This window comes from Prionailurus viverrinus, chromosome D3 (genome assembly GCF_022837055.1).
Source record: "Prionailurus viverrinus isolate Anna chromosome D3, UM_Priviv_1.0, whole genome shotgun sequence".
NCBI classification, from domain to species: Eukaryota; Metazoa; Chordata; class Mammalia; order Carnivora; family Felidae; genus Prionailurus; species Prionailurus viverrinus.
Genome location: NC_062572.1, coordinates 50236169 through 50263188, shown reverse-complemented (window position 1 = coordinate 50263188; position 27020 = coordinate 50236169). Strand labels below are relative to the sequence as shown.

The following is a 27020-nucleotide window of genomic DNA, read 5'->3' as shown; positions in this document are numbered from 1 at the left end:
ATCGCCCGCGGAAACGTTACATCAAAACTAATCACAACGATTAAAATCAGCTTTTCTGTGCAAGAGGAGGGTAAAAAGCAAGTTGGAGGCTGGAATAAGACTGTTTTTCCACCAAAAAAAAAAAAAAAACCTGGAAAAAAAATTCCTATATGTGTATTTATCTATACGTATACGTAGAGCTTTATTTTTGAAGGAGATCAATTGTCTGCCCAGTGATCAGTTAATTTGATTTAAGTTTTATTTTGGAGATTGATTTAGACTGGAGGTAGAGGCATGAGCTAATTGTATCCTGATCCTTGCCTTGAGGGGTTTCAAAGCCCTGGAGCAACTCTTCTCTGTATTTTGTTCTGTCTACCTTAGCCAAGCTATTGCATTTCTCTCTGGTGTGGCGAGCCGAGCAGATCGCTGGGAGAGAAATCGGAAAAGGGGGGAGAGGAAAAGGAAAAGGGGACTTGGAGAGAGACTTTGTGCTTCAATGTTTCAGGTAAGATCTGACGGTTTGGGTTTGTTATTATTTGCTAAGGAGGGTATGGCTGGGACTTTGGGCGCAACTCGCTTTTACGCATGTGCCAGGCATGGGGCGAGAGCGCGGCACACTCGCACACACACAGCCCGCCGCGGCGGCTCGGGATCCGCTCGGGCCGGCGGCGGGGCAGCGGCCGTCGCCTGCTCCGGGGCTGCTTCTGCGGGTTCTCGGCTTTCCTCCTCGAGCGGGAGCGGGCGCGAGCGGGGCGGAGCGGGCGCGGCCGGCGGGGCCGGGGCCGGGGCGGCCGGAGCCCGCGCGCCGGGGCCCGGTTCCGGATCTGGAAGCTGAGCAGCCGCGGCTCTCGGAGCCTGTGCCAGCGCCGCTCGCCCGCCCGCCGCTCGCGCGCCAGCCTCCCCGGCGGCCGCTTCGCCGCGGCTCTCCCCCGCCCTCCCCTCACCCCTCCCTCCTCGCCGAGCCGCGCGCGTCCCTTTCTTCCCGGCGCAGAGCTCCGCGCCCGCACAGCAGCCCCGCCGAGAGCCTCCCGGCGCCGCGGGCCCGGCCCGCCGCCGCCGCCGGCCCGAGCGCCCCCAGCCGAGCGCAGCGCCCAGCGGGGCGCGCGGGGGCGGCGGCGCCCCGGGCTCCGCTCCTGCCGCCTGCCGGGGGGTGGGGGCCCGCCGCCCCCTCCTCGCCCGCAGCCTCGGTGGCGCCCCCGGACGCCCAGTGAAAGACGCCATTGTGGCTGCCGAGCGGATCGGGCCCCGAGGCGGTTTTTCCTTCCCCTTTTGCCCGGGCCGGACCGCGCCGCTCCCTCTTTGTGAGCCGCGGCCGGTGCCCAGCGCTGTCCGCCGTCCGTCTCCGGCCGGGCTGATCCGGATTCGCCGCCTCCGCCCACCCGGGCGCCTTTAAAGCCCCCTCCCACCACTCCCTCCCTTTTCCAGCCCCCCCCCCCCTCCCTGGGTGCAAACGTTTCATTTATTTTTAAAAAGCTCTCATTCCTCTTCCTCCCCACCTCCTCCCCGGATAAAGGGCACGGCACATGCTCCGGATTAGAAGTCTCCTTGGGAGGCGGGGACGGGGGAGGGGGTGCCGGGGTGGGGGAAGGATGTGAGCGCTGCAGGTAATGGCTGTGGCTTTGCTGCGCTCGCCTCTACTCCGCGATGCCTGCAGCGCCGAGTCCGAGTCCGGAGCCCGCATCCTTCCCTCCCCTTCTGGCGGCCAAGGTTCCCTTAAAGGGACAGAGTGTCCCGGCCGCCTCCCGTCTCCGCGCCTGAACCAGCGCTTGGGGCACGGAGGTGGGCGGGAGGGATGCAGTTTGGCTCCTTTCTGACCTCTTTCCTCCCCTCCACCTCCCCCCCCCCCACTCCGCCGCCCCTCTTTATTGAAATGTGAAGTGTGCTTCCTCTCCCGCCCCCCAGAGGGACCCGGCTGGAAAATAGAGTCCGAGCCTCCTCAAAAAAGAACGGGGTGGGGTGGGGTGGGGGGCGCGTTCTGGCGAGTTCGCGTTAAAAGTGAGGTCGACCCCCAAAACATCCAGGGAGAGAGCACCAGACTTGAGGTGCAGAAATCCCTTACCTGGACGCGTGCTCCGCACGGCCGCCCCAGTACCGAAACTTCCTAGCTAGATCGGGTCGGCAGTGTCTGCCTTTGTGCTTTCGAACACTTGCAACTGTCGTGGAAATGATTTTCTGGTATCAAAACGTTTTCACCGTGACTGTGCTTCGGGGGCCGGCTGGGCGGAAACCAACTAAGTTAGCAAAGTTGCAAATGGGGCTGTCGGCTTTGTGCGTGGAGAACAGCACGCAGGAACTGCCCAGTGTCCCCGTGGCACCGGCTTCCTCGCTAAGAGGTGCACCGCAGTAGGCAGCAGTAATTTGGTACAAATGCTGCATTACCTTTTAGATCATAGAGAACTGGAGGCTGCTTTCAAGCAAATCTTTGACGCGCGCGCGCGTGTGTGTGTGTGTGTGTGTGTGTGTGTGTCCTTGGTGGAACTGGGAGAGACATAACAGTTTAACATACTCATTCTTTAAGAAACGTTTGCCTTCTGTTTTCAATCAACTAAGCTGGCAGCTAGAGATACAAGTTTATTTGAGAATACCCTCTGGGTACCAAGCATGCTTGGATTGTTTTAGCAAATTAAAAATGAGCAAAATGCTTTTACCTTCTCAGCAGTAGACTCCTTAAGAGACCTCCTGTTTTGTGTGTATGTGTGTTCTTTGGAGAAACATCTTCTGTGTTTATCTCAAATGTGTTTTTAATGTGGAAAAGGAGAAAATAAAGGATTTTTAAAGGCTGAGGCTGATGCCTTGCATGATTCATTAAATCTGATTTTACATCAAGGAATTTACCTGCATATGTAGGAAACCGTGGAATCTAATAGCTAACCTACTTGGTGAATTTGAAATAGTAGTGGGTCCATTTGTCTCCTGGATAATGGGCGATGTGCCGATCTATTCCTCGTGTTTATATTTGTGTGGCATTTGGCTTACCGTGAGGGGCTGGTGTTCAGGAGACCGCACACTGGCTGCAACAATTTGGCTCAGGAGTCCTGCTGCTGCTTGAATGCTAAGAATTGTTAGCGATTGTTATGATGACAGTAGGTTTAATGTTTACTAATTAGGTTGCAAAGGTGACCGTTGAATTTTAAAACTTTGCATCACGGAGAAAACTTCATTGGTTTTAGGCAATATGATTACAAAAAAGAAAGTAGGCAAAAATATCATACATTTGCTGGGAAGAAATTCTGAAGCGGATCGAGCGTGAATGATAGTTGGCAAAAAATCTCCCACCACAGTATTCAAAATGACTGCAGTGATTTTGCTGTATTAATTATGCCCGAAGCACAATATAAAGTTCTCTAACACACACTAGAGGTCTCTCTTCTAGCTGTAAGATTTTCATATTTGTAATTCTTTGCCAGGGCTTGCATAGTAGGGGTGCGCAATGATAGCTTGGTTCATCCTTATTTAAGTAATAGTGATTTACTGACCATCCACATTACTCTGATGTGAGGTATTTATTTCGGAGAATATTCAGTAATTATGGTACAAATTATACTACCTAAGTACTGGGAAAGTAAATGTATTAAGACTTCTACTAGATGATGATGAAAATGTATTATCCCATTTGTTAAATAGCATTATGGACCTTTTGGCATACGATTATTTATCCAAAGCAGTTTGTTGTTAAATGTAAAAGTAATTAGCGAAAGATGTATTGTATCCAAGAACTTTCTGAAAATTAAACTTCCATGTAGTTCTAGGTTTAGCAATAAGTTGTTTGCACAAATGCTTTCTTTTCTCAACATCTTAAAATCAGAATGATTGTTCCCTAATTCTGAAATGTGGTGTTTTCTGCTAAGATCTTTTCCATTTTGAATCATTCAAAGGATATTTGTTTGTGAGCCATCAGTTCATTAAGGCTTATATTTAGTTGGATCTTAAACTGTATTTCCGGACCTTCTTTGGGACTGCAATTTACAGTTTCCCAAGCAAGGGGAGCTCTTATTTTCTCCATCTTTAGGATGAACCATCTTGGGAATAAAAATGAAAATTTCGGATGCAAGCACGTTTGCTTATTTTAATAGCTTACTCATGCAGAAGCGAGAAACAATTCAATTTTCTTAGGCACTCTGGCTTTTCATTCATAAAAATGTACTAGATGTAAATCACGTTAAGCGTGTTGATGAGTTTGATTTGAGATAACAGTGTGGAAGGCAAAACAGAGAGATTATCCTTTAAGAATGACAAGCCAGTATTCATTCGGTTCATTTATTGATTCAACAAATATTTATTTGTGCCTGCTGTATACAAAACACTGTGTTAGATGCCAGAGACCCAATGGTGAGAAAAAGCATTCAGAGTCCCCAGTCTCCTGGAGCTTAAGATTCACATGGAGAGAGACAGACGTTAATCAAACAGTTGAACAACGATTAGAGCTTTGAAGTATAAGGGACTTAATCAGATTTGTGTTTTGAAAGGATAATTCCAGTGTTACTGTGGGCGATGAATAGTGGCACCAAGAATGAATGAGGCATAGCCCTTGGAAGACTATAACAATCATTCAGGCAAGAGAAGATATAGCTGAGGTTCAGGTAGTAGCAGGGGAAACAGAGGGATGGAAGGTAAAATTGTAGGCTGTATTTAGAGGGTGAAATTGACAGAATGTAGTAAAAGGATTGGTTTATCAGTGAACAAGAAGAGAGATGTCGATGCCTAGGTTTCTGATGTGTTAACTGAACAGACATTGGGATTCTGAAGACGGGGCAGATTTTGTAGCTTTCGCTTCATTTCTAGTAGCCAGAATGAGGAGCACTGATGAGTCTCATTTACATCCTGTGTAACTGAGCTCACAAGGGAAACCGGAGTTCCTCCAATCTCTCCACTTGCTTGACAATTGTGTATGGAGCATGTACCGTGTCAGGCGCTGATCTCCCTGCTCTCACCCTGTTATCCAGGGTGCCTTTTCATTTATGAACTAAACCGCGATGGTCCGTGTATCCAATTCCAGCTAAGTTGGAATTCACCATTTTTTAAAAAAGTTTCTTAATGTTCATTCATTTTTTTGAGAGAGACAGAGTGTGAGTGGGGGAGGAGCAGAGAGGGGGAAGACACAGAATCCGAAGCAGGCCCCAGGCTCTGAGCTGTCAGCACAGAGCCCGACGCGGGGCTCGATCTCATGAACTGCGAGATCATGACCTGAGCTGAAGTTGGACGCTTAACCGACGGAGCCACCAGGCACCCCCTCATTTGAATAGGCCCGTGTTTAACCTTCAGAAAGACAGTCAAGTCTGTGCCTTACAGTGCAGGTAATTGTGTTAAAAGTTTCATGAACATATATTAAATTATTAGAAAACTTGTTCAACCACGCTTTCTAAAAGCCCACCGGCATACAAATAACTGGCACAATTCTTAGAGATCAGTAACAGAACTTTTCAGAACCTCAGCACAGTAGCATTTGTTTGGTCTGATTTGAGTTAGCTCTGCTCTCTCCCCCTTAGTTAGATTTTAGTGCCTGTGTCCCCTCACTTTTTGTACTGATCCTAGGCTACTGTGTCTCAGTACTACACTTTAATACTTATGTGGAACTGTTTTCGGTATTTCTAATATTTTGTCCATTCTTTCCATTCATTCTTATTTCTCTAAAACGCGTTCCCTCACATTGCGCCTCACAAGCACGTGCAACAATCAGGAAATAGTGTTTTGCCCAATATGTTATTCACCACCAAAATAAGATTGGCTGATGAACAGTAGATTAATTTTAAAAATAATCTTAAAATTAGGTATTCAGTTTTTCTTTCAACTTCAAAACTGATTTGAAAGAGAATTTCAGTGAAAGAAATCTGCCATGAATGCTTATAATAGCCTTTCCCCTTTCTGTTTGTACTTCTAGGAAATTCCAGGTTGGAGCTCCTTCCAAGAAATTCGGGTTTCAGTTATTTCCAGGAAACAATTTGAAAACCACTCTCTGCGTAGGAGTTTGATACACAAATGTGATTCCATAAAATGCTTTTTTTTTTTTTTTTTTTTTGGTGATTCTCATGTGGGTGGCCCTGAGGGCAGGCTGTGCTTGGACAAACATCTTCATTTCAACCAAACACATGGAGATCCGTTTCTTCTATAAGTATGGGAATGATAATAACTCTCCAACCTGCCTTATAGGATGTGGAGAGGCAAAATATGAGTATGTATAGCAAACTGATGTGTAAATAAATAGCATCGAGCCAGCCTACAGGCAGTTTTTCTAACGGATCCATCCAAATTCTGGCCCCATGCTGCAAATTAACGGAGGGCAGTCTAGACTACTTCGGTAAACGCCCAAAACAGCACTGTAAGCCAGCCCCCATCTTACAGGTGTATGAAGTAAGGAATAAAAAGATTCTGTGACTTGTCTGAGGTCAAAGACTAGGCTACTGGCATAGCAGAGATTCTAGCCAAGTGAGCTGACTACAAACCCCTACCCACCATTAGCCACTCTCCTGTCCCACCTACACTTCTACTTCTTTCTGTCCAGTAGAAACTATTTGAACACTTTTCAGAGGCACTTGGCACAGAGTGTCTTTCTTCTCTGCCACCAGCTTCCATTCGTCGTCTCTTCTCTTCTTCCTGCTCCCATCCACCCTGGCATCCCCTCACTAGCACCTGCACCTTCCCTACTCGTACACAAGAGCAGAGAGAGAACAAATGAAAAGCGATTTGCGGTTGTTGTGATCATACATCTGAATCGCTCCCTAGCTGCTGCTGAGCAAATCATTCACTCTCCCATATCTGTCATGCAGGCCAAAACGCGGATTTGTTTTCCATTCAATGAGAACCGACGATAATTCAGGTCTTGCTGTCGACACTGAGGCTGCTGTTAGGAAGAGTTAAGAACTGAAGAGAATGTTAACTAGATAGATTTCAGATGCTTGCTAGAGGAAGGGATATTCTTCCTGATCAATCTTTCCAAAGCATCTGCTGCTACATTACGTAGTGTTGTGTGGCACTTTTACTTTACCGGGATTCTGTGCTAATGGGACAGAAAATGTGTGTAAAATGAACGACCCAGACTCTCTACATGAGAAAAAACATCTACATAACCCCATGTTGCCAACCCTTCTCTTCTCCACCCGTCCACTCCCACTACCCACATTCAAATCTCACTCCAGCTCTAACTGTATTATCTAGTGTAAGTTACTTAATCTCCCTAAGCTTCAGTTTTCTGAACTGTAAATGAGACAGGAAGAGTCACTCTAAATGAGATAATAGTATAAGGTCTTTGTAAATGAAATAATATAAGATCATTGACAAGGAGATAATAATAAATCCTAAGGTGGTTCTGAGGACTGGATGCATGTGCCTGGCACGTAGTAAGCACTCAGAAAATATCCATTTAATATCATTAAATGGGACTACGTTTATTCCTCTTTGCTTCCTTAGTTCTTGATATGTGCCTGGCACACAGGATAAGTGCCCAATAAGTAATTACTGGATACATGAACACAGAATTTCAGAGAACACAAGAATAAGGCCAGATGGTGATTTCACTTCCCTGTAAGTACTTTTTGCCATTGACAGGAGGGTCCAAGTCCTGCCAGATGCCCTTGCTGGATAGTTATGGGCTTATTCTAACCAATTCGATCAACCATTTGGGAACAGACTAACTCTGATCTGGGGAACTAGTAATGCCAAATAGGGCATTGCTTCAAAGACATCATCAGCTTACCTTTCAGTTACTCACATGATAGTCCTTCTGTGCACGGTTGTCATGAGATTTCCAAGATCTGCAGACGTTTAGAACTGATTCTGTGAAATGATGAAACCACTAGGTTCTGAACCCATATTGGGAAATCAGTGAATTTGCTTATTATACAGCAAAGAAACATCGGAACAGATCTGATACCCATTCCATCCAGCAGATGGCAGTGGTATACATTCACAAGCAAAATTCTTGGCCTAGCCTCTGGTCTTTCTCTTACTTTCTCACCATTGCCCCACCCTCAGTGCAAAGGGAAGCCTGAGCCAACTTTAAAAACCTCCTTTGGCTCCTTCACAGAAACAACTGAGGCTCAACAGGGGTGGCTGGAAGAATCCACCCCTCGGAGTTACCCATTTCCCCCTGTGCTGTGGACCAGGGATGGGAGAGAAAGCAGGCACGGTGGTCTATTCAGATCCACTCGCTGTCAGTTTCCCAGAGACAAGTTAAGAGATCTGTTTTCCTATGCATTTAAGCAAATCAATACAAGGAAGTGCTGTCAACCTCTGGCATGCAGGATGCTGGCACATGCTGTGCGTTAAGAGCATCTGGGTTGCCAGTTAGTAATCAGGAATACTAGTGAAGGTGATAAACCATCTGAGGCAGGCATGTGCCACCAGGGAATGGAACAGTCATGTGCAACTAGAGATTCGCAGGTAACCTCTGATGTCAGCGTACTGACATCAGCTGCCTCTTCTACTTGCTTAGAACTGTGGACCCACCATTAGCTGTATGACCCGAAACCTTGGCTTCACCCACCCCTGAGGGTTGTGGTAAGAATTAAATAGTAACACCAGTATAGCACCTCCTATGTGCCAGGATGTTTTCCAAAGACTTTGTAATATAGTATCTAATCCAATTTCCATTTGTCACCCAAGAGGATGGTACTGTTAGTATCTTTGAGATGAGGAAATCAGGGCCCAGAGAGATTAAGTAACTTGTCCAGGGACGCATACTGGTGAGTGACAGAGCCAGGATTTGGATGCTGCACTCAGGCTTCCATGTTTGTGCTCTTAACTCCCAGGTACTACTGCCTCTTCTTAATAATGGTTGCTACCAGTAGTTGATAAGTATTAAGCACTTTTCTTGTGCTCGGAATTTCACGTATGTTAGCTCCCCTATTCCTCTCAGCCACCTATAAGGTGGGTGTCATTAATCTCCCACCTTAGCAAGTGAAGAAAAAAAATATTTACTACTCTGTGCCCCCCAGGAAAACAATTTAATGGGGGAGATTGTACTATATTACAGTGCTAAATGGTGGGTCCCTCTGTAACTACTAGAGTGATTTAGAGATTAGAGAAATCAACAGTGTGAGTATACGGGGGTTTTGTTCAATTGTATAAGATAAGGCACATGAAAAAAATGTTAAATGTCTTACCCTTTAAAATTTCTATCAGGGCCTTTAGGTATTTATAACCTCAGAACCATTTTCAGAAATTGTGAGTGGCCCGCAAAGATGGGGGTTGGTCTTATTTCTGTTTAGCACTGGTTTCCTCTCCAGAATCACTGCTCATCATTTTTTGAGGAGGTAAGAAGGTCCAGGTGCTTTGCCAGATGGCCATCACCTTCCTGTATACATGAGGGCCAACTCTTAGCACAGCGCTATTGCATATGAGTTCCAGGAATTCACATGGGGAAAGAAATTCACCTGCTATATGAACTAACTCAACCTCTCTCTGATCAGAAATGCCGTTCCAACTCTGGGAATAGGAAGCAGGTTTTAGAATCTGCAGTCTAATGACTTTGGACCTGAACTTTCTTCAGTATGCTTGAATGAAGTTGGGGAGAACAGACAACTCTGTAGATGAGGGCCACAATTTCAGAATGAAGCCTTCCTTCATGCTGGCAATACTATAGTTCAGTGGTCCATAGTATTGAGAAATGGATCACTCTAAGGTTGCACAAATTAAACTAGCTAAGAGCTGCAGGTGGTTTTCTATAGGAAACACAGATCTTAATTTAGACCTACCTCTAGTGTAGCTCATCCCCACTTAGTAGAAGGACCCATGGGAATTCATGACCAGTGGATTCACGGGGACCCCGCCAGTCATGTATATTGCTGGGCAATGAACCAGAGCTGACCAAGTGAAAGAGTGGAAGTTCTGTAAACTTCTACCTTAAGAAATCAGAGACATTTCTTATCATTTTTTTTCTTCCAATTAAGCCTTTGTGCTCATGCAAATCTTTGAACAATGTTATTCTTTCATTTCTGATATGCCTTTATGTCTAAATGCATTAGAAACTTAAGACTATTTCTGGCTAAAGCACTTTAAAAAGCTTAATCATTTAGCTCTGTATAATTGTTTAAGGGGTCTTCTTTGTTTCTTTTTTTTTTTCCCCTTTTTAGGAAAATTCCGAGTCGAAATGCGTTTTAAGATGTAGGCCTAGATTCTAATTTTACTTTGGAAACATGCGCCCAGATTCCTTTGAGTCACATTTTTGTTTTCATTGTACCATTGAAGCATTCATATATCCCGAATTATTTCTGACAACTTTTTTGCAAACTACAAATGCGTGGTAAACACCATTATTCTGCTAGGGAATGGGACAGATACGCTTTTTAACACTTGAAAATTATACCTTCTGATAAATCTGTGCTGACCCAACAACCATTTATTACAAAAGTAGATAAAGTGCTCCTGAGTTGATTGATTTATAAAGCTCTTTGCAAATAATTGCTTTAAAAATTTTTTTAATGCTTTTATTTATTTTTGAATGAGAGAGAGACAGACATTGAGCGGGGTAGGAGCAGAGAGAGAGGGAGACACAGAATCTGAAGCAGGCTCCAGGCTCTGGGCTGTCAGCACAGAGCCAGATGCGGGGCTCGAACTCACGAACTGTGAGATCATGACCTGAGCTGAAGTCGGATGCTTAACCAACTGAGCCACCCAGGCGCCCCCCCAAATAATTGCTTTTAAAATCAGGTTTTAAATATGAGTTTAGATAGCCAGACATATAATACAGAAACTTAGGGTCAGTTTTTTTTTACTTAAGAGGTGATGATACAGCTTCCATGTGATCTATCTTCTCCTTTCCATTGCTGTCTAGCTTTTGGCCTCATAATTACTTTTCGGTAACTCTGTCAAAGCATGGACAAGGGGAAAGAAAGGAAATACTTTTCAAATCCATTTCTCTTCCTTTCCCTCACCCCCCCCCCCCACAACTTGATAAAGTACGTTGGGAAAAAGTCAGCTCTTGAATCGTGCTAACAGAGGGACATAACAAGATGAATAATCCAAAGGAATCAGCAATCCAAAGTCATTCGTATTCAAATCTTGATGTGATTTATGAATTAGGCTGATATTAAATTTTGCAATCTTAATTTGCACATTACAATTGGACACACATTTTTCTTCTCCATTTCAACTTCTGTGGTCATATTATATGACCTTAGCATTAACACGAATGACTCATCTCACCCCTTAAGGAATAGTCTTTCCCAGATTTGAACACGAATCAGACTTCTCAAAAGTGTTTTCTAGCTCAGTGGTTCTGGACTTTTAGTATGCATCAGAATTGCCTGGAGAGCTTGTTCAGAATCCTGCCTCCACCCTGACTTTCTGATCAGAGAGGTCTGGGATGGGAGCTGAGAATTTGCATTTCTAACAGGTCCCCAGGGGATGCTGATAGTGCTGTCCCAGGGACCATACTTTGAGGACCTCTCTTCTCGGGGAACAGAAGGCCCTTAGGGATATTCCTAGAGAGAAATAAAAAGGATTCATCAGTCAAGTAAATTTGGAGCACACTGTACCTTTCTTTGAAGTCTTGTTAAGTATTTCAAAAATTTGTAGAAATCCTGCAATATGTGAATCAGTTTTCTAACTCATGCTTTCTAAACTTAGTTGACCACGGAGCCCTTGATTGTGATAGTAGCGTCAACTGTCAGAATTACCGCTAATGGAACGCCTTAGGAAGGGCTGCCCCACTTCACGGTGCATTGAGGGGCTAAACTTCAGTCCCCCTCCCTCCATTTCTTGTCACACTGGCAGCCACCTGTGGACACACGCTGGTGTCCAGCAAACTCTGGCTCTAGCCTCCTCTTGTTGACCAGAGTATCTCATTCTCCGACTCGTTCCTACTAAACCCGCTTTTCCAGCCTTCCCTGCTTCCTCTCTTCTTACGTCTGCGATCCTCCCTCCCTCCCTGTCTGCCTTTCTTCCTTGTCATCTCTCTCCTTTTCAGCCATTTCCACAGTAGACTCACTAGCACCCTCGACTCCTTCCTCACGTGGCCCCCTCTGTCATTCCTACCTTGCCAGTGCAAGTCCTGGATAACCTTTCTCTTTCCACACTTTTGATCCTGGGAGCCTGAGTGACAACGGGTGGAAGGTCACCTAATTCTTTCATTGGCGCCATTGCAAAGTCGTTTCGTCCATTCAGCTCGCAGAGACTCCCTTGGTTTTTACTGTGTCAGGCACTACCCTCAGCCTTAGAAATAGCAACAAGCAAGCCAAAAAAAAAAAAAAAAAAAAAAAAAAAGAATCCAGAGTCCCATGGAGCCTACATCGCACAGGGGGGAATGATAACTTCATCAGATACCACTAAGTACTATGCAGAAAATTAAAACAGTGTGGTTAGGTGAGACGTCCACAAGGAGATGACGTTGACGCTGATGTCTGGATGGCCATCACGGTAGCTCACCTTGCCTGGCCCCTTGGTATTGCATGGCAGCCCCCACTTTATTCTTATCCCATTCCCCATGGAGGCTTTTCTGGATCTTTTTACTCCTCTCAAATTCCAAACCCATTCCCACTTATCAGAAAAGCTGACCTCATGATTATTGAGAAGCTGTCTCCTCTCGCCACTCCCTGACGCCAGAAATCCCATCCGTGGCTCCACTAGTCCTCTCTGCCTTTCCTGCTGTGCCTTGTCTTTCTCCTGTCACTGGCCCCTTCCCTTTAACCAACAGCCATTTGCCGAACAATCCATCTATTTGTGCCCCCCCCAATTCATGTGTTTAAGTCCTAACTAGCCCCCAGTGTGACCGAATTTGGAGTAGGGCCTTTATGGAGGTAACGAAGGGAAAATGAGGTTATAAGGATGAGGCCCTGATCCAGTAGATTCCGCAAGATTAGTTTCTTCAGAAGAGACACCGGAGAGCTTGCTGTCTCACAGCCATCCACATGCCAGGAAGAGAGCTCTCCCCAGAAGCCAAATCCGTCAGCCTCCGGAACTTTAAGAAATAAGTTTAGGTGTTTTTTTTTTAAAGCACCCCATTCTATGGTATTTTGTTATAGCAGCCCAAGCTGACTAAGACACGAACCAGAATACCCCTCTGCCTCCTGCACGGGCCTTCCTCCCCTCACGCCAGTGCCCTGCCCACGGCAGTCTGGTGCCTCACACCTTCCTCCCCCTTCCCTCCCTCGTAGGTCATCCTTCTCAAATCACCTTTTATTTTAGAGTGTGTTCTTGTGCCTTTTCAAAATGGAACAGCACTTCCAGACCTAGGATGTTCTAAAAGGCTTTATTTTTAACTTTTCTTGGGATCAGAACCTCTGCAGTCTTCCATAGTTTCACGGCACTTGACTGACCTTAAACACCACATTCGATCTCTGCTTGTCCCTTACATCCAATCCTGTAGCTCAGCGAAGTGCCCCCCCCCCTTCTTTTTGGTCAGTTCCTCAACCGGATGTTTTTTTGAAACAATTTAGAGAAATAGAGAAATGTTCTATTTTGTATTTCTCTACCTCCACACCATTGGTTTGTTACTTCTTTCCAATTAGAAAGGTAATAGCCCTAAGCAGGCGTGGAAGTGTAACAAGCAAGACTGGGAAGACGGTTGGTTCTTTTTAAGGAAACTTACCCTCCTAGATTCTATCTTCTCTGTTTAATTTAATTAGAATCCCATCAAGCATTGCTTATTTGGTGGCATATTGTCACAGACACATGCTCCGTAGGCGCTGGATCTCCAGGGGAAGGTCATTGTTTCCCCGGATGGACTGTAGCATCAGGACCCCAGTTCCTCTCTGTGAGGGAGGGGCGATAAGAGCTAGAGATGAAGCAGAATCAGGTCAGTTCACTTCACTGCCGCCATGGGTGTCCTCCAAAGCCTCTGTGCTGATCATGGAGTTTCTGGGTCTACCCCCATCTCACCTCCACCAAGGAAGCCAAAAATTCCTATCCAGCATTGCGGTGATTTCAGAGCAACCCCAAGGTTCCACAGGGCACGGAAGAGTGGCAGGCAGAGAAGGGAGGACTGACTGAAGGATGTCGATAAAGCACTTTGCATAGGGCCTGCCATGCATAAGTGCTCAGAAAATGATAGTGATTTTTATCGACGCCATCATCATCATAATCATTGCGCGCGCACACACACACAAGCAAACACAGTTGTATGTGGGTGAGGATTCTTTCCGGCTCTACGTGGAACCTACGAGGATTGGAGGAACTCAAGATGAAGTTGTGCAGCTCTCGGTGGAGATCTGACACCTGCCATTGTAGTTGCCTAGAGGGCTGGTAGGGAGTCACTGAGCTGATGCTGTAAGAAGGCATGGAGCTGATGCTGCGTGTCTTAATCCCATCAGATTAAGTGAGTAGGTACTTACAAACAGCTAAGTGTTTAGGCAAGCATGGCCTGCCAGAAGGAATGCACCAGGGGTTCTAGGATGAGGGGTTGTCATCAGTTGGGAGTGACGGACGTCGGCGACAGAGACCAATGGGGAAGTGAGAAAATGCAAGGGAACAGAAGATGCATCTCCGCTCCCAGGCTGCCTGTGGAGCATTTGAGGAGCAAAAGGCCAAGCCAACAGGGAAGAACATGCCCTGGGAAGAACTCACAAAGCCGAGAGTAAGCGAAAAAAGGTAGAGGAGCTCCTGGTGTAAAGAAAGTGTATTTTTAAAAATCCAAACTATACAGGGGCACCTGGGTGGCTCAGTCGGTTAAGTGTCCAACTTCGGCTCAGGTCATGATCTCGCGGTTCGTGAGTTCCAGCCCCGCGTCCGGCTTTGTGCTAACAGCTCAGAGCCTGAAGCCTGTTTCAGATTCTGTGTTTCCCTCTGTCTCTTCCCCTCCCCCATTCGCACTCTGTCTCTGTCTCTCTGTCTCTCTCTCTCAAAAATAAAGATTAAAAAAAAAATCCAAACTATACAAGTAGAATAATAGACTCTATGCTATGGATTATAAACAACCAATTAATCAGGACCGTGTGATCAGGCACTGTGGGGTTCCAAGGAAGGCAGAGCCTCTGCCCTAGATGCTTGGAATCTTGGGAGGAAACAAGATAAATGACAGGGTTGGGGGGGGCAGGAAACAGGGGGCTGGAGGCCCAGTGGTGAGCAGTTGGGAAGGTTTGCTGGAGGAGGTGAGGGTATAAATCGGGTTTAGAGGCACACCAGGCTGGGACAGTGAAGGGGACCGATAAAGCAGGGGTGAACATGCAAAAATGAATGTGAAAGGTGGCCGAGAGATTAACCCACAGAAGCGGGGTTTGGGGGAGGAGAGCATTGAGTCCAGTGGCCTCCTCCTCCTGATCCCATCCCACTTGGTCTGTGATCTCTGTGTGTTGGCCACTCTTGAATCCAACCATCAGACTCTGCCATCCTGTCTGACGTCCTGTCCCTAAGCTTTCCCTGCTGTTTCCTCTTTTAAATATCCTCTCCAGGGAACCTGACGTCCTTAGACTTGAGTATGAATGATGCAGCTGATTCCACTCTTTTCCACCTGTGTGTGTCTAACTGCCTAGTGAACAGGTCCAGGAGGCAGAAAATACCCTCTCATGAGGCCCCAGAGGAACTCTTCCCTCCTGGTCCCCCTAACTTTCCTCCCTCCTGTGAGGGCTTTCCCACCCACCTAGGTGCTCAATAAAAAAATCCTTGGGATTTCCCTCATCATGTCCTTTCCCTCAACTACCTCCTTGACACACACACACACGTGCACACACATGGACACATGCACACACATGCACTCAGGTGCACACACACTGAGTCATCTGTTATTTCCACCTCCTAAAGGTCTCTGTACTCATCACCTCCTCCCCACCCCCCATGCTCACCTCGTCCTTCTCTTTCCTGTGGGCTTGTCTTTCCCAACACACTTTCTGAACGACTCCCCACCTACACAGCCCCTTCATGCGCCCATCAAAATTCTTTTTAAAACCCCGATTCAGAAGATTAGAATGCCAGACTCCATTTTAAACAAAAATTTCACCTTTCTCTACATACACGTGTGTTTGTGTTGACCGCGTGACCGTCAAGCAGCAATGTGGCCCCGGGGGTTCAGAGCCTGCCCTCTGGTCCGAAGCCCAGAGAAGCTTCTTAACGCTCCCCCATCTGTAAGGGCAGAAAATTATTTTGTCTTCGACACAGGGCTGTCGTGAGGATCAACTGAGCAGAGGTCTTACAACAATACCTTGTACATAGTGAGCACTCGTTACAGGGAGGCAGGGTGCGAGAGGGAGGGAAAGAATAAGAAGGGAATGCAATAACATTATCAATGTTTACCTCTAGGCCACAAGATTTGCGTTTTCTCGTTTTTGTTTCTTTATGTTTTTTCGATATTTTCTGTATCTTTCCAATTCTCTCTAATAACCATAACATCCTTCTATGACCATTAAAACTGCCCTTTTCTTTGGAAATTACAGAATGCTACATCCTTGCTTAAGAATGGTCAGGAGACTCCACCGGGCACAGGCCACAACCCAAACGCCTGTGCTGGCCTAGGGGGCCATGCACCCCCCACCCTCACCTCCCACTGCCCCACTTAGGCCCCAGACTGCCGCCTCTCCAGACTTCTTTGCCCCCATACCCTATGTCCCTGCCATCATCTTCTCTTTTCATTGTGTCTTTTCTTGCCAGGCACTCTCGTCTCCTCTGACTTGAACTACCCCCAACTAAACCCCCGTTCACAGTTGGAGGCAGAGTTCAGATCTCCACTTCCCCGGGGGTGTTCATTGCTCCAGAGTCTGTGGGCCGGGTGGCAGGCCTGTTGGCGTCTCCAGATATTTGTAGAATCCTCAGATGTTGGAAGACAGGTGCAGGGATGTGGAGGCAGAGGAGGCTGAGAAAAGAGAGGGAGGAAATTGTGAGGCTATTCTGTGCAGGGCTCTAAACGCAAGACTCATCAAGGGGGAATTTTTGAAGATTTTGGGTTTTTTTTTTTTTTGAATAGAAGGACAGCATGATAAAAGTCACATTTTAGGAATAGAAGTTGGCAACAGTATGCAAAATGGGTAGTGTGGGAGGCCAGAAAGTTGGTCAAGAGGAGGTTGGCAGGAGTTAGGCAAGAAAAGATGAGGTTTGCTCCAAGGTGGACTGGCCACCAGGGCTGTCACAGCTCTTGGGCCTGGTCTCCCGCCCTGCCAAGCATTTCCTTGTGTGGTCCCACTGACCCCCTCCAGACTTATGGCAGTTACCTTTACACATGGGACTGAGTCACATGGCTGACTGCTGAGTAGTAGAGACAGGGGTCAAGCCTAGATACATCTCACCCCAAAGCAAAGGCCACCAACTGACCTTCCCTAAGCAGCTCACAAAACACCGGGCCTTCAGCATAGAAACACTGAGCAGGAGGAAGAAAACAGGAGGGTGTGGTCAGCCCTGGAATATTCTTGAAAGTCTTCAAGTTACCAGAAACACTGTAGTGAGCGAGACACAAAATGGATAAAGAGGAAAAAGAAGGTGTTCAAGTGTCAAGGAAATTATGAAGGTTAGGAATAGAGTGAGCTCCGAAAGGGAAGCTTCCGGATGAGTGAAAGGAGCTTCTATTTTACACAGCAGGGTGCAGAGTTTTGGGACTTCATGACTTGCAGGGGTGATATAGGCTGAACATGGAAAATGGGTGGAAAGGGTTTGGACGTATTCCTGGATGGCTCACTTGTAACCCATTTTTCAAAACAAACTACATATAAGTGGGAGAGGTTCCCTAACTTTAAAAAAAATATTTTTATTTACTTATTTTAAGAGAGAGAGAGAGAGAGAGAGCACAAGCAGGGGAAGGACAGAGAGGGAGAGAGAACCCAAGCAGGCTCTGCATCATCAGTGCTGAGCCCGGCGTGGGGCTTGACCCACAAACCAAGAGATCATGACCTGAGCTGAAATCAAGAGTTGGACACTTAACCAGGTGCCCCTCCCCCAACTTTTTGAAGTGACACCAGGGAGCGCAGGCCCACGCTCTGAAGCTGTCGTCAATAAGACAGTTTAAGATAAAAAAGATGCCAATGACCACAGTGTACCCGGTACCAGGCACTGTCCTAGCATCATCTCAGTCAGTTCTCACGGCAGTCATTTGAGGAAGGAATTATTACCTCCACCCTTCAGAGGAGGAAACTGAGGCACAGAGGGCTGAGGTGCCTTCCACAGGGTCACAGCTACTATACTAGCAATGCTGCGATTCCGGCCCACATCAGTAGACTCCGAAGTCAACACGCTTTCCATGATAGACACTGCTTCCCAAGTGCTTCCAAAGACCACTGAACTCACACAAAGGAGACTTCCTAATACTTTTGTGCTCTGGAATCTTCTCCAAAGGCATAAAAGAGGCCTCGTGTCATGGAAGCCGCAAGACCCCCTCTCTCTGCTGAGAGGGCATGGAGCCTCTTAGTCACGGCCCAACTTCCCTCTGGTTCTAGTTCTTGAAATCTGCAGTGGGGAGGGTGGCCACACTGGGTGGGCTGACCCCATAATAGAAGACTTAACACATTTTGCTTCCCTGCCCACATGCCGCCTCCTCCTCACAGCTAACCTCAGCACCACCCCCAGCAATCTGGATAGTCCCCGTGCCATTTGAGAGAACATTCTTAGTTGTTCGCAGCCTCTGGTGTTCACATAAAGCCAAAGTTAATGCTCTGGAGTGTTTCCATCATCCTGTGACAAATCTGGACTGGGTATCAGTATCGGTCCAAAGGACATAGCGTCAGGAGGAGGCAGCAGGGAAAGAGCAAAATATGGAAGATGCGTGAGATTTACAAGTACCATGCAGAAAAAAAAAAAAATTAAAAGACCATTTAAGCAATTTGAAAAGCGGGAGCAGTGTTCAAAATGTCAGCAGTGCATGGAACATGGATGATGGGGCTGGAGTCATCCAAGGTCCCCTTGGGGTTGGCAGAATGGCCAAGGGAGTGCATGGGTTAGAGCGTGTTCATGGGAGTCTGGGGCTCTGCGTCCCCATTCACCTGCTGCAGAGTCACGGGCGACTTGCTTAACCTCCGTGAGCCTCTGTTTCCTGTTCTTTCTAAGGAGGGTGATAATCTTTCAAAAAAGTCAATAATGGCCCCAGCAGCTGCCCGCTAGGCTGTGATGGGTCCAATCCTTGGATGTGAGGGGCCCCCGGCAAATATTTTTCATGGGGGCCCCCCTATATGAACAATTTGAGTGGAATCTAAAAAACAGCCTCAGAAACGAAGGGTTGAAGGGGGCTGGGGGGGTGGGGGAAATAGGGAGGTTGGTAAAAGGGGAAAACTTTTAGCTCTAAGATGAATAGGGTCTGAAGATATAAGGTATAATATGGTGACTATAGTCGATACAATACAGTGTGTAACTGACATTTGCTAAGACAGTAGAACTTAAGTGTTCTCACTAAATAAAAAAAAAAGGTGCATATGTCAGGTGATGGATGTGTTAACTAGCTAGGTGGGGGTGGGGGGAGGCGGAGATCCTTTTACAATGTAGACGTATCTCAAAGCATCACAACGTACACTTTAAATGTCTCACAGTTGTGTCAGTTATACCTCAATGGAACTAAAAAGAACTTTTAAATAAAAATGTGCATTAGAAAATAAATAAAACACTAAATGTAAAAAAACAAAAGCAAAAATCAGTTTCAGTCGCTCTAGATCGGCGTGCCAGCACCCATCTGGAAGCTTGGTCCCACACAGTTGTACAAAAGAAACCCTGTGTTGGCTGGTGGGAACAAGCCGCTTGCCAGGCGGCCCTCCGGGAACAGGTGCCCGGACACAGGCCGGCAGATGACCACATGGGCCCGGGAATCGTCTTGAGCTCCTCGGGGCATCAGAGCAACCCCGCGGTCAGGGTAGAGATTCAGAGTGCTCTGAGGCAGGGGAAACAGGACCTGGAGCCCACATGAGTTCCAGCCCAGGCTCAGGGTGCCCCTGCACGGTGGCACAGACAGCCCCGGCCAGTCTCGGACACTGGGGAAGCGCTTAGAAAATTCCAGTCATGCTGCTCCAATGTGAGAGGCCCTCAGAGGCACAGAGCCTGGATCTGGGGCCCGGGTCGCCCAGGTCTAGACAGCACTGGCTGCAGTGCTCCTAAGGGAACATAAACATCACTCACAGGATTAAAACAATAATCAGAAAAGGTCACTCCATACTTGTGTTGGAACAAACCAGCCACAGGCCACTTGTGACTAGGGATGACCCAAGACAGACAGAAAGACACTCAGCAACCACAGACATAATTAACGTGCCCCTCTTCTGGCTAATTTGTGTGACCACTGCTTCTCTATGATGGAGCTTTATCTACTTTAACCCGTCATCCTCCTGGACCGAAAAATGAAAGAAGAAAGAAAGAAAGAAAGAAAGAAAGAAAGAAAGAAAGAAAAGGAGAGGAGAGGAGAGGAGAGGAGAGGAAAGAAAAAAAGTACCAAGATGTCCAGTCATCACATTGCCCTTGTGCCTACACGGCTCCCAGCCCCTACCCCTCCTGAGTTTCCCCCAGCACAAGCCCAAATCCTATAATAAACTCTTCCAACTCCCTCATGTGGTCCCTTGCTATGTGTTCTCTTGCAGCAAGGTAAATAAATCTAACTCTGTGTGACTAGAGGGTGTTCCTGGTGGTCTTTGATGGGCAGCAACCCATCTGACAGGGCTATTGTAGAACCTTACACAGACGCTGGAGTCCAGAGCCCTATCATTATTTTGTTGCTTCTCAGTCTTTCTGTCCTGGTCCCTACTACTCGAAAGCAAGTGAGGTCTATGGACCAGTAACATGGGCACGACCATGGGCTTGTTTGAAATGCGGACTCTTGGGGCACGTAGGTGGCTCAGTTGGTTAAGTGACATACTCTGCATTTCCTCTTAGGTCATGATCTCACGGTTGTGAGATCGAGCCCACATAGGGGTCCATGCTGAGCGTGGAGAATGCTTGGGATTCTCTCTCTCCCTCTCTCTCTCTGTGACTCCCCTGCTCACACACACTCTCTCTCTTTCTCAAAATAAATAAACATAAAAAAGAGGGGAGACTCCTGGGTGGCTCAGTCGGTTAAGCGTCTGACTTCAGCTCAGGTCATGATCTCACAGTTCATGAGTTCAAGTCCCGCGTTGGAGTCTGTGCTGACAGCTCAGAGCCTGGAGCCTGTTTCAGATTCTGTGTCTCCCCCTCTCTCTATCCCTCCCCTGCTCACGCTCTGTCTCTCTCTCTCTTTCTCAAAATAAACTTTTAAAAAATCTAAAAAAAAATTTTTTTTTGCTATTTTTGTTCAAATGTCGGGGGGTGGGGGTTTGCATTCGTATCATTTTTGTTTCCAAATATTATTTATCTGGCTCTCTGAGTTTTTCAGCACTTCCTTAAATTTTTGACCCAGGGCAAGTTTCTCACTCATCAGGCTGCTAAACTCTCAGAAGGCCTTTAGCAAACATGTGGGTGTGGCTTGTGGAGTTAGATTGCCTGGTTCAGATCCGTGGTCTGCCACTTCCTTGCTGTGTTCGTTGGGGCAAGTTGGTTAAGCTTTCCAGCTTTAGTTTCTTCTTTGTACGATAGAGGTGGCTTTTAAAGTTCCATTCTGTGCAAGTAAAGGAAGACCGATATGCAGTCCAAATGCATAGCTGGGAGGTCTGGTTTAACCCAAGGATCAAATTCAAATTATCAACAAGATGGGCAGCGTTTTCCTGGAGTAATCCTCTATAAATGTAAATTTATTTATTTATTTATTTATTTTTATGTTTATGTTAAAAAAAATTTTTTTTTCAACGTTTATTTATTTTTGGAACAGAGAGAGACAGAGCATGAACGGGGGAGGGGCAGAGAGAGGGAGACACAGAATCGGAAACAGGCTCCAGGCTCTGAGCCATCAGCCCAGAGCCTGATGCGGGGCTCGAACTCACGGACCGAAAGATCGTGACCTGGCTGAAGTCGGACGCTTAACCGACTGTGCCACCCAGGCGCCCCGATTTTTATGTTTATGTTTTAGCGCACGAGAGAGTGCACACGTGCAAGTAGGAGAGGGACAGAGAGGGGGAGAGAGAGAATCTTGAGCAGCCTGCACTTTCAGTGCGGAGCCAACTGGAGCTCAATCCCATGACCCTAGGATCATGACCTGAGCCAAAAACAAGAGTTGGACACTCAACCAACTGAGCCATCCAGGAGCCCCTATAAATATAAATGTTTTTATTAAATTTTTAAAATTGTTTGTTTTGAGAGAGAGAGAGAGAGAGACAGCATGAGCAGAGGAGGGGCAGAGAGAGAGGGAGAAAGAGAATCCCAAACAGGTTCCGTGATGTCAGCACAGAGCCCAACTGGGGGCTCAAACTCACAAACCGGGATATCATGACCTAAGCCAAAATCAACAGTCGGACACTTAACTGACTGAGCCACCCAGGAGCCCCTAAATAGAAGTTTTAAGTGCACACATGTAATCATATCGTATACACTGTTGTTTTAGGTCACTCTTTTCTTTCCTTCCATTCCCTACCCTTGTGATCCGTATTAACGTACCTAATATTATGTTTCCAAATTTTCCTCCATGTCCTTATAATGAGTTGCAGACACAACATACACACGCGTATGCATTTACGCACATTTGGGTTTGGGGCTGGGGGCATTGCTTCACAAACACAGGATTATGTTAATGCTTTTCTGCACTTACGTATAAACAGTGTCTTGAAGAAATCCCTCCAAGCCACTTGGTGTACCTCTCTTTTTTTCTTTTTTCACTGACAGTACCCTAGTCCTTGGTGTGTCCTACAATCACCCATCCTGTATTAATGAGGATTCATTTATTTTCTAATCTTTGCCTTTCTGGATATTGTTATCGGTAGACATCCTGAGGCATACATTCTAATACTGGAGCTTAGTTTTCCCTCTGCTAAAGTTGGCATAAATGGAAACATCCAGTTTGGACTCTTTTGTGTCTGGATGATTCTGTCAGCACAATGTTTTTGAAGTTAAACCATGCTGTTGCATGTGGCATATGTTCCTTTTTACATCTGAGTAATATTCCATTGTCTGCACATGCCACAGTTTGCCTATCTATTCTTCTGAGTATGTATATTTTAAATTTTAATGGCTAATGCTAGATTTCTTTCCTCAAATGCTATAAAATTCACATATCCACCAATGGCATATGTTGTAGTTGTTTTTAATTTTTTTATTTTTAAATTTTTTTTTTCAACGTTTATTTATTTTTGGGACAGAGAGAGACACAGCATGAACGGGGGAGGGGCAGAGAGAGAGGGAGACACAGAATCGGAAACAGGCTCCAGGCTCTGAGCCATCAGCCCAGAGCCCGACGCGGGGCTCAAACTCGCGGACCGCGAGATCATGACCTGGCTGAAGTCAGACGCTTAACCGACTGCGCCACCCAGGCGCCCCTGTAGTTGTTTTTAATTTTGACTGACCTGCTGATCGTGACATGACATCTCGTTATTACTTAATTTGCATTTCCCCACCTATGGTAAATTCAAGCATCTTTTTTTACACTTGTTGGCTCCCTGGATTTGTGTTTCTGTAAATTGCCCTTTCATATTCTTTGATCATTTCTGTTGAGCTGCCAATTTATAAAATTTCTTTCTATTTATATAAGTTCCTTTATTCTTATATAATTAATTCCCATATTGTATAAATACTTAAATACTTGCCGCTCCAAGTATTTTATCCCAAATCTGTCATTTGTATTTTGATTTTGTTTATATATCTTTTACCATATACATTTTTAATGTGGACAGATATATCTTTTCTTTTAGAGTCTTTGTGTTTTCCAATCTTCTTCAGATTTCCTTGTCCATAGATTGTACACAAAGTCTCCTAGATATTGCTGCAATATTTTGTCCTGTTTTATTGTTTACCATTACAAGTGTACTCTCTGGGGGAATGTATTTTTGTATATGGTGTAAAAGAGGAGTTTTCTTTTCTTTTATTTCAGATGGATACCCTGTTATACTGGTCTCATTTTTAAAACAATTTATTATTTCCCCACTAAATTGCACTACCACATTTGATATATAATGTATATTAAATGAGCATATATAAGACTACTTCTGGATTCTCTTTTCTTTTCCACTGATCCGTTTCTCATTCTCACACTAGTAAGATATTTATTTCATAATGGTCTTATAGTATATTCTGATGCGATGGTAAGACAACCTGTTCCTGTCCTTTTTTTATTCTTTTCTTGGTTATTCTTGAGTATTTATTTTTCCTTGTGAACTTTAAGATAATTTTATCTAGCCTCCATATCCCCCAACAAAAAAAGCCTGCAACTGTAACTGCAATAACATTGTCCTTATATATTTAGGGGGAGAATTAATAGTATCGTGATATTCCGCTTTCTCACCAAGGATGCGACATGTCTTTCCATTGGTCTGACTTTGTTTTGTGGCCCTTAGTAAGATCAGTTTTATTCATAGAGATGCATTTTTTTTTATTTTACAAGTTTTTATTTATTTTTTTCAATATATGAAATTTGTTGTCAAATTGGTTTCCATACAACACCCAGTGCTCATCCCAAAAGGTGCCCTCCTCAATACCCATCGCCCACCCTCCCCTCCCTCCCACCCCCCGAGATGCATTTTTATTATTAGCTGTATTCTCTGATATTTTTGCTCACTATTTTATACATAGAATATTTTTCTTTTCCATTTCTATATGATTATTTTTAGAGTAAATAAAAGCTAACAATTTATGTATTATATCCTGATTCTTAAATTTTCTTATTAATTATAATGCTTAAAAAAACCACTAGGATCGCTTGAATTTTATATCATGGGCAAAAATGCACAGTATTTATTTCTCTTTTCAAGTGTTTATTTTAGTTACTCGTTTTCTTTTTTTATTACATTTACTAGATCTCCCAAGACAAAGTCAAACTGTAATGGTCATAATAGGCTTTTCCGTCTAGATCTTGATTTTTAATGAAATGGTTGTATTTATTTTATTTTATTTTATTTTATTTGAGAGAGAGAGAGAGAGCGAGTGGGGGAGAGGGGCAGAGGGAGAGAGAGAGACTCCCAAGCTGGTTCCACACTGAGGGCAGAGCTGGATCAGCGGTGGAGCCAGGTGCCCCTAAATAGAATGGTTTAATTGTTGTTATGAGGACAATTAGTGGAGGGTTTTGGGAAATATTTTTATTATATTTAAGTGCTTTCCTTATAGTCATCTTTTAGTTAGAGTTTACTTAGGAATGTCTACTGTATTGCATGTCTTTTAAGCATCTATTGATGAAATCCTATCAATTTTCACCCCTTAATTTGCTTAAGTCCTGATATGTTAAACAATTTCCTGATATAAAAATACTTTTACATTCCCGGGGCGCCTGGGTGGCTCCGTCGGTTAAGCGGCCGACTTCAGCTCAGGTCACGATCTCGTGGTCCGTGAGTTCCAGCCCCGCGTCGGGCTCTGGGCTGACAGCTCAGAGCCTGGAGCCTGCTTCCGATTCTGTGTCTCCCTCTCTCTCTGCCCCTCCCCTGTTCATGCTGTGTTTCTCTCTGTCTCAAAAAATAAATAAATAAACGTTTAAAAAAAATTAAAAAAAAAAAAATTTTTTTTTAATGTAAAAATACTTTTACATTCCTGAATAAACTCTAATTGGTTTATTGATATGGTGTTTGGCTGAATTCTAATTAGAATTTTTGTATCTATATTTATAAGTAAAATGCAGCTTTTCACAAAGGAGATTTTCATAAATTTCTGCAGAAGAATTATATCGTCTGACACCTACCTGGAATATTACCACAATCAAATCTTTTTTTTTTTTTAAATGTTTATTTGTTTTTGAGAGAGAGAGAAAAAAAAGAGCATGAGCAGGGGAGCGGCAGAGAGAGACAGAGACATGGAATTCAAAGCAGGCTCCGGGCTCTGAGCACAGAGCCCAACCCGGGCTCGAACTCATGAACTGTGAGATCATGCCCTCCGTGGAAGTCGGACGCTTAAGTGACTGAGCCACCCAGGAGCCCCCGACAGTCAATCTATTAGAAAGTATTTATACATATTGGGATCATATCAAGATCAAAGTAGCAGATAGGAGTTTTCCAAAATTCTAACATTTTCCTGTGAAAGCGTTAACTGTATCATTCAACAAATACTGCCAGTTGCTTGCCTGGAGGATGTAGGCTAGTTACCTAAGTATCAATAACCAGAATTTGTCTGTCGATTGTTCTTTCAAGTAAAAATAGCGTTCCACGAAAACGGGAGAAGTGCATCTCGGAAACTCAGTCACACAGACGCTTTTCCTTGAGACAGACAACCTTCATACTTCAGTATGCAGCCGAAGTGCTTTCTACACAGTTTGTAGCTAGCCCCGCAGAATACTAAAGAGACATGCACTCAAGGGCTGAGGTTTCATAAAACTAATGATTTTTCCTGCTTCACGAAGGGCAGTCTTAAGTGAACAGACACTTTTTAAAACTGAGTGTATGGCACTGAAAAACTGTGACCGCTGGGACTCCTTGGAGTCAGTGGCTTTATTATCAGTAAGGCACCAACAGTTTTACCCACCATTGCGTTTACACCATTCATGCAAATGTCAACACAGTGAAAAAAGCAGGTAACAGCTCAGTATCATTTTGAATACAGGTTTGGCCTCACAGAACTCCTGAAAGGGTCTCAGAGACCCTCAGGGTCCTGTGGAACATGCTTTAGAAACCACTGCTCTGGCCAGATTGAACTCCATTTCTGTTTTTGGTTTTTTTGGGTTTTTTTTGTTTTTAATTTTTTTAACATTTATTTATTTTTGAGACAGAGAGAGAGCATGAACAGGGGAGGGTCAGAGAAAGAGGGAGACACAGAATCCGAAACAGGCTCCAGGCTCTGAGCTGTCAGCACAGAGCCCGACGCGGGGCTCGAACTCAGGACCGTGAGATCATGACCTGAGCCGGAGTCGGCCGCTTAACCGACTGAGCCACCCAGGCATCCCTTCATTTCTGTTTTTTGAGAGAGCCAAACTCTTTCCCACCTCAGGGACTTTGCACGTACTGGTCCCTCTGACTGGAATGCTGATCCCACACTTGACCTGGTCAACTTTCTTCCTCAACCTTCAGTTTCCAGTTCAAATGACTCTTTCACAAGGAAGCTAATCCTGGCCTACTGCTCAGTTAAGCTCAGTCCCCAGGTGCGGTGCTTTCAGTAAACCTTGGTATTTCGAGCATAGCTCTTAATACAATTTTAATTTACGTGTTACTCAGGTGTTTATCCATCAAGGTCTGCTCTCCCAGGAG

The 27020-nt window shown here is 45.3% G+C and overlaps 1 protein-coding gene across 1 annotated transcript in view; it reads left to right on the top strand.

The window, feature by feature from the left end:
• The first annotated feature begins 398 nt into the window (after positions 1 to 398).
• Positions 399 to 27020, top strand: part of KCTD1 (potassium channel tetramerization domain containing 1) — a 188289-nt gene continuing 161667 nt past the window's right edge. The window contains exon 1 of the mRNA XM_047828567.1: positions 399 to 484. Coding sequence (XP_047684523.1) covers positions 476 to 484 — 9 coding nt within the window. The 5' untranslated portion in view covers positions 399 to 475. The remainder of the gene's footprint in view (positions 485 to 27020) is intronic.